At 39.0% G+C, this 8,300-nt stretch overlaps 1 protein-coding gene across 1 annotated transcript; it reads right to left on the reverse strand.

Moving 5' to 3' along the window:
- Nucleotides 1-3,903: 3,903 nt before the first annotated feature.
- On the reverse strand, nt 3,904-6,908 carry LOC138631615 (collagenase 3-like). The gene is made up of 10 exons (XM_069716669.1): nt 6,819-6,908; nt 6,376-6,623; nt 6,135-6,283; nt 5,809-5,937; nt 5,520-5,681; nt 5,266-5,389; nt 5,019-5,152; nt 4,764-4,923; nt 4,548-4,651; nt 3,904-4,456 (listed from the first exon to the last, which is right to left on the reverse strand). The coding sequence occupies exons 1-10, from the start codon at nt 6,906-6,908 to the stop codon at nt 4,347-4,349; spliced, it is 1,410 nt and encodes a 469-aa protein (XP_069572770.1). The 3' UTR covers nt 3,904-4,346.
- Nucleotides 6,909-8,300: the final 1,392 nt, after the last annotated feature.

The raw sequence follows: 8,300 nt of genomic DNA on the forward strand, positions 1-8,300 counted from the left end.
GAATCTTTCTCATTTGAGAGAAAGGTGATTACAGCTCTGCTCTATATGAATGGGATCGATTGGATTTCCCATTCAACTATCATCAGTTTTACAGTTCTTAATCTCGTAGGGTACATAATTTGCTCCAGTGCTGATTGCTTTCTCTACCTCCCGCTTGATCTCTAAGGACAAGGCAATGCCCAGGAGAGACCGTCTTGTTCTTGTGTCTGTCACCAAATTGTTCAATAGATGTGATTCTCCAGTTCTTGGGCAGTGGTCTCAAGCTTGCCAAACTTTTTCTCCTCAAGCCGATCTTAAGTCTCAGAAGAAGCTTGCTAAGATGTTTTCTTTCTTATCCTGCTGTTTCTGGATCTGCGCTGCTCTCCTGAGGATTGCAAGACCTTCCTTCTCTTGTTCTTTCATTTTCTTCCATGCTTTCTGTAGAAGCCATCTTTTCTTCACCAACTCAAGGAATTCTGTCTCACGTCTTCCTTTTCTTCTTGGGGGTGTTCTTCCTCTGAGCCTTCTCCCAAAATCTCTTCGGGGACTCACAGACCCAGATGGGCTGTCACTTTTTACCATCAACAGCCACATTTCCTGAGAATCTTATGTTCATTAGTTGCTGATGTTCCGGATGATTTTATTTTGTCCCTCTTGATTGGTCACTCTGAGCCTGGCCAACTGCATCCATCTCAATCTTTTCCTTTGTTTGGTTGGTTGTGCCATCCAACATTTCTTGCACTGTGTTTTCACTCGTCCGCACACTTCTAACATGATTGACATGATTGAGTCTCCTAGTTAAATAGTTCACCATTTAGTTAGTACATTTATTAATTTGAGTTAAATAAATTACCTTTGAAAGTAATTTCTGTAAGTAGCCTCCCTTTTCGTTACCTTTACCGGGTGATAACATTGGAGGCTTGTCTGAGATATTCCTGGCATTCAGTAATAGTTTTTTTGAGGAGAGTGTTTCACACAGAAAATTCAAATACTTGAAGTTTAACTAGTTTTGTTACTGTTCTGTTACGTCTTTTGATCCATAGATTTTGGCTGAGTTGGGAGAATCGAATGGTGACCGCTGGGGATCAACACAGGACTGAGCATGTAGGTGTCGACTGGTGGTCTCTGTGGACTGATGCAGGACTGAACAGGTGAGTTCTCCAGGCACAGAGGATTCACCAGAGTGAACAGCAGGAAAACCATCTGGGGCAACAGTCAAGCGGCTGGCACGCTCACAGGTGGACTCAATCGAAGCAGAAAGAAACATGGATCAAAACTTGGCAAAGGACAAGAGAAAGCTCAACTTACTGCGAGCGGCCTGAAGTACAATACCGGGTTAACTGAACAAATTATTTGACAAGTTAGAGATGAAGACCAGGGGTTGATGTCCTGCCAGGAGGTGATTAGTGGAATGTGGTCCCTTTGGAGCCTGGTAAAAGGCACACCCGCAGCCCACACCCATAGACACACATCGACCCAAACAAACCAAATATGGACAAGGGGAGAAGAGAGAAACAAGAAGGGAAGGCGGGGAAACTCAGAGGGAAAAAACAAGGAAAGACAGGAATATGACAATCTGAGCACTCCTGTGCACGTTAAATTGTGGTCTCTTAAAGTTTACAAGGAGGCGTTAGCACTCATATGGGCTTTTAAGCGCTTTGAAGTTTATGCAGGGAGTTGAGTAAGACTTAGTGGTGTACACTGATCATAATCCACTAACCTTCATGCCACAATCCAAAACCCAAATTAATGGCTTATGCGTTGGTTTCTTTTCCTCCAGCAATTTAATTTAGACAAAAAACAAGCAAAGGGCTTCAAATAAGGTGGCCGATGCCCTGTCCTCACGCCTGTACTATGAAGCAGGATTTTTGTGGTTATCGAGGTAACTTCAGGTTTAATTCTGGGTTTTCAGTACTATGAAGTTGGTTCACTTCTTACTTTACCATGGTGACTTAGGTTGTAGAACTAACCTGATCTGGAGCAGGTTATTGTCAGCCCAGTAGGGAGGGTTTTAAAATTTAATAATTTCAGCAGACTAAAAGCTGTGAAATGAAATGAATAGAAGGTAAAATGTTGCCTGACAACGCCACCTAGTTTGAGGAGAGAGATCCTGCCCCATCCTAAAACAGATACTGACTATAGCATTTAAGCCTTGTATTTGTTGTGCGTATAAAGTGTAACATTAAGCCAATTTAATGTTTTGAATTGTGTTTTTATATTCATTTATTATTTGCTCCCCAGTCCGTTCTGAAATGAAAAGGCGTTCATACACGTCATGAGAACACATCTAATAATTAAATCACAATGGAATACAAACGTAATTGTGCCTTTCCATGCGCTATTAATGGTAAAGTGCTACCATAAGCCTTCGCATTCACAGTCTGTGACTTTTTACCAGCACATCCTTCCGTTATTGGCAGCTGTAGCTGAGCTGCTTTCAGCCTGGATGTGTTTAACTACATATTTTTCCAACATTGTAGTTTACTCCTCATTTGTAGAATAAGCTGTTCTGCTACCAGTACACTTGTCCATGTTTTTTTTCTGGTTGGCCTTCTCTTTTTGTTTCCAGCCTTGAGCCAGGTGGTAACATGTCTTCCATCCAGCATTTCAGTCGTTCACTGAGCTCACTCCTAAATCATCATGATTAGAGCATAGATGTTCCTTTGACTGATTAATAAAAGCCCAATCTAAAATTAGCATGTTTTACCTTTTTTTTTTTTTTTTTTTTTTTTCTATATTATTTTGCATAATTTTACATATGTTACATATATGCATTTTGTATTGGGGGGTGTGAATGGGCAGAAAACTAGTCAGTATCTGGTCTAACCACCATTTTCTCATCCATTTTTACACATTTAATTCACATCAAGTTGATCAAATTGTTGATGGAATGCTGGCCTGCTCCTGTTCAATAGGTGTGTGAAGTTGATGGATATTTGCAGAAATTGGAACATGCTGTTGTTTACGGCGATCCAGAGCATCGCAAACATGCTGGATGGGTGACACAGCTGGTGATTATGCGAGCATGTAAGAAATGGGATGTTTCAGCTTCCCAGGAATTCTGTATGGATCCCTCTAACATGGAGCTGTGCATTGTCATGCCACAACATGAGGAGATGGCGGCGGATGAAAGGCATGTTGTTAGGAAATCTCTTCATATTTTAAACTGCCATCAATAAAATGCACCTGTGTTTGGTTTCTGTAACTTATGCTTGTGCATATCATAACTCCACTGCCACTATGGTCCACTATGTTCCCATTGTTAATATCAGCAAACCACTTGCCCTCACAACACCGTACGCATTAATTTTGACAAAGTATTACAAGAATATCTAACAGGATAAAATGGTGAAGTGATGATGTTTTATATCCCAAAGGTCATAGGTCAACATAAGAGGAGGTAAGAGGGAGGCTGTAGCTCAGTCGGTAGAGTGGGTTGCACACTAATCACAAGGTTGGTGGTTCAATCTCAGCTCCTCCTGTCCGCGTGCCTAAGCGTCCTTGAGCAAGACACTGAACCCTAAAACAAATTGCTCCCGATGGTGTACCATCAGTGTGTTGTAAGTTGCTTTGGATAAAAGCATCAGCTAAATGTAATGTAATTGTGACAATATTTCACATTTGGTCAGACACTGAATAGGTGACATTTTAGAATTGGTTGGTTCTTTGCAACAACAGCCACATATTAAGGTTATTATTATGTTATTAATTATTACCCCATATCAAGAAGCATTGCCTACTGGCTAAGCATGTGAACATATATAGGTATTCCTTTTGAAGCCGTCACTACATATAAATCTGAACAGACATGGATATAAATTGCAACTTGCCTGGTCAGTGGAAGCATTCAACTGCAAAGCGGTATTTCTAGTAATGAACAGATACTTTTTTCAGATTTCTATAGAAGACACAAAAATGTACTGATTCGTTGTACCAATTTATTCTCACTGTCACATTTTGCCTTCGTACACTTTTCATACATACATACATTCATATATTTAGTCACAGTGGTGTCCAAATCTGTGTACAGATATGCAGTTGTAATAATGTTAAAATGTTTAGTTAACATATAACAATGTTTCTTCATTACACCCACAAAACAACAACAAAAATAGCATTAGCAATAATTAAATAATTAATATTACATAATTTTAAAAAAGAAAGAAAATTAAGTTATATTTATTTAAAAAAGCAATGGCTAACATCTAAAAAAAATAAAAAGTTCTCAGGAAAGGCATATATCCAGTATGCACCTGTAATTTTGCAACAGAATCATTTGATATAATAAAATAAGATTCGTTGTTACAAATCATGAATCCTTTTTAACCGTGCCTTCATTGTCAACAAGAGTTAGCAAGTCAGCTGGTCTAGTAGTTGGTGCAGCGCAGGAAGTAACTGTTCCTCAGCACGCGGAACAACTTCCCACTCGCCAGACTGTACTCAAACATGTAGGGTCCACTGTAGATGTAAGTAAAGCCTGCACAACAGAGATGTTACATGTTAGTGCTGAATTATGACTTGAAGGATACAGAAGAACTTGAATTATTGAGTGTTTGCATGCTACTAACCTCTGTATTGCAAAGCTGCCGTCACCTTGCTGGTCAGGCCAGAGAAGGTCTGATCCACTCGTTTCGGGAATCCCTGGTCCATAGTCTTTCTGGCCTCATCATAACTGATGCAAGAGACAGCAATGAGACCAATTCATCATTTGAAATACATCACATAAACCATTGTCCCACTATAATCCGTCCTCTCAATTAATTTCAGCTCCCATTTAAACCCACCTGTAGTAATTGCTGCCAACAAAGAACAGAGTCTTGCCAGAAGCTTTGTCGTAGAGGGCTGCATCTACTTTCTTCACGGTTTTGGGCAGACCGAAACTGGAAATGAATTTAGGATAGCCACGCACAAGATCATAGCCCCTAAAAGCCCACACTTGATCATCTGTGGAGTAAGAGGACTTTATAGTAAATCTATATTCAGGCAAATAATGTAGATGTACAAATAGTGTGACACTGGGTGGACACAAAGGCACATACCTTTAAAGAGTAAGACACTGTCTGACTCTGGGCTCTCATAAGCAGCATCGATATTGACTGGAGCATTAGGCCAGAAGTTTGTGATGAGAGTTTGCTGAGGTGAACTGTTCTGAGAGTAGCTACGCCAGAAGAACCTGAGAACGCAATCAAAAAACATTATTCGTTCAGGAGAAAGCTTTAGTGTGTAGAAAAGTGCTCTTAATGAACGTCAGCATTCATAACTGTGCACGTTCAGCATCTTTGATACCTGTCCTTGAAGAAAAGTATCTCTCCTCGCAGGGTGGCAACAGCATCCAATACCATGGTTGAATCACAGGCATTAGGGGTGGGGGGGGATGTAGGTCCAGGCTGAACAGGATCCCTGTTTTTACCTGGAGGTTATATGGAATTAATGTTACATTGTAGCAAAGTAACCTGAAATCATTTTTGCATAAGTTCATCAAAGAGATCAAGTGCTATTTGCTCAAACAGGCAGTGATGATCCAGACAATCAGTACTAACCGTAGAGGAATTGGATGCCGTTTACATCATCCTGGGGCAGAACAAAGGAGTCGGGGTTATTGTATGAGTATATAGGGTACATGAGAGCACCAGGATCATCAGAGTGAGACAAGCCCAGAGAGTGGCCAAACTCATGGGCAGCAACCATGAAGAGGATGTAGCCTAAAGCAGAAAACATATGACAGGTTGGTTACAGTTTCTCTAGGGTAAATCATATGAAAACATATATTAACAGACTAGTTATAAAATATCAGAAGACATCATGCAATGTAAAAGTAATAAAATGTACCTGTGTTTGAGCGGAAAGTAAAGGTCTCATCATCATCAAAATGAGCATCTCCTCCAATACCAGGAGATGGGGCGAAGGCGTGGGCAAGAGTGCCGTCAGGTCCATCAAAGGGGTAAAAATCACCATGTTCTGTGAGATCATAGTCATATTAAGTTTAGTAGACCAAATAAAAACACTATCCTTTATTTAATTAATGTAAAAATAAGTCCAAATGTTCCTGGTTTATTAAAATGACAAGGTACTCTTCATCAGTATGATTAGAGGCTTTGTGGAGTGTTACAACCAACAAATTGAGCATAAATGATTGAAAGTTATTTTGGACTCACCTTGGCGACCAAAGGAGATCATGATGTCAGCGGTTCCACTGTAGAGTCTTGTGAATCTCAGAGGAGTGACTTTGGCCCAAACTTGCAGAGCTTTCTCGATGGAGTCATCCACCTCTGCAGCAGACATGTCAGGTGTGTAGTTCTCAATCCTGTGGAACAGAAAATACACTTCAATAATGAACTACGTGCTGTGCCTGTATTACTACATCCCTTTCACCCATTGTCTCTTCAGATAATTCACCTGTATGTGAGGCTGTTTTTCTCCCACTTAAGGTTGTTTCCAAAAATGGAGAAACGACCAATTTTTCCATCTGGAACACCACAGCGGGGCTTCTTCATCATGGCCAAAGTGTCAGTATCCAGAGACCCACTGATCTCGAGACCAAAGAATCTCTGCATCTCAATCAGCTTCTTGATAATCGGGCTGATTGCCCGTCTGACAGTCGGGTCGCTGTCTTCTGTTAGATTGTAAAACTTCTTCAGGTAGCTCTACAGAAGAGAAAAAGAAAAAAAAAATCATAGATAAAATACATCAGCTTCATTACCTATTAGATAAAGGAAGGAAGAAGTATGCCTAAAAAGGATCATTTCAATATCAACATAACCTGTAGAATATAAAGAAAAATGTTCAAAAGCACTTCATCATACAATAGTAAAACCACATGCATAATAAGGCACACATACCTCTGCGAAGCGTTCATCTTGCTGCACTATTGGTGCGCAGTAAACTGCGACCGCTAGGCTTAGTAGAATGCTCAGATGGAAAGTCTTCATGTTTCTCCTGTTGAATACAACTTGTGTGTTCTTCTTCTGTTATATAGGCTATGGCCAGGGTGTGTTGAGCAATCTTCTTGAGTCAGTGACTCAAGAAATACTCCTTTCAGAGAGGAAGTCTTTGATTGCTCATCCAACAAAAAAGTTCCCCAAAATAAGACACCGTAATTATGATGACATGGGATGATTTGGGCTGTTACAGCATGGAACAGATTATGCATGTGGAAATTTTCATTAAATGACAATTAGAACAGTTTCATAACCTGTAAATTAATAAAAGTATATGTTTTATCATCAATTTTCAACAAGTCCTTTTTGCATTAGATGTGGGATACAACTGAAAAATTAATTAAAAATGTCTCAATTAAAAGAATAAATATATGAAACACATGTTTAATCCATTTTTGACCACGAGAAATAAACACGTTGAATTTTAAAAAAATATATCTGCATCCAGATGTGTAACAAAATTAAAACAATGAAAAGTACACAGAGGATACATTGGATAGATATTTGCAACCTTGTTTCTATACCTTCCAATGAAAGAAATAAAATTCCACCTGCCGAGGATTGTTGGATTATTGTGTGACATCAGGACAATGTTATATTGCCCCCCTTTAAAACACTCATTTAAATGAATCCAGATCAACAACAAAAATAATTAAATGTTTGTTATATCCTTCACAGCAGTACTTGCCCTCTTGCATGTTGGCCTTTTTAGTGTTTTATTGTTTAACTGTTCTATTTAGTTGTGTTTGTTATTAATCATTGGAGTTACACTTCCCGTCAAAAGGTACGGGAGAACACTAAAGCCAGGGATCAGTCATCAGAGGATGTCATGCAATTAGTGGTGTGAGTCACATACAGTAAAACATTCATCATTTTGGCTTGCCATTCCTTGTATTGTAACTCTCATTTTATGAAAACAATAAAGATAGTTTAACCTAATATATTTAAAAGTGCAGTACTGCAGCGTAAAATGAAACATTTATTCACTTGTTTGAGGTATTGTGTGAGTGAACTCTTGTTTTTTTCCATCCCGTTCTATCTGAAAAAAATCAAAGCAACATTATACATCATTTTCAGTGGAAAACTACATTTAAGCTGTCGTTACCCAATAATGGACACCAAGAGGAACCAAAATGATGTTGAGCAATGTAGTTTCTCAGATATTTAATCACACCCAAACCCATAAAAAGTGAGCAGTTGATTACAGTGTCACAGTGATGCAAAACATTCATATGCACAACATACATTTGGTTTTTGGTTTCATTTGGTTTAGTATCTATGGAGGAAGCGCAAAGATTCAGTATTATGCATAAGCGGTTTTTCAAATCTTAAAGAAAAAAACATCTAGCTGTAAAATTAAAATAAAACATTTCAAAACAAAAT

The sequence above is a fragment of the Brachyistius frenatus genome, unplaced genomic scaffold (genome assembly GCF_029030835.1).
Source record: "Brachyistius frenatus isolate BFR_SWC_R1_liver_20210118 unplaced genomic scaffold, ASM2903083v1 Contig_161, whole genome shotgun sequence".
Lineage (NCBI taxonomy): Eukaryota > Metazoa > Chordata > Actinopteri > Embiotocidae > Brachyistius > Brachyistius frenatus.

What these genes read in the sequence shown, in the direction of transcription:
- LOC138631615 (XM_069716669.1), bottom strand. Translation starts at nt 6,908, where the DNA reads ATGAAGACTTTCCATCTGAGCATTCTACTAAGCCTAGCGGTCGCAGTT. An exon ending in TACTTTCCGCTCAAACACAG is followed by an intron (nt 5,682 to 5,808) that starts GTACATTTTATT and finishes TTTCTGCTTTAG; the next exon opens with GCTACATCCTCTTCATGGTT. An exon ending in GGCAGCTTTGCAATACAGAG is followed by an intron (nt 4,457 to 4,547) that starts GTTAGTAGCATG and finishes TCTGTTGTGCAG; the next exon opens with GCTTTACTTACATCTACAGT.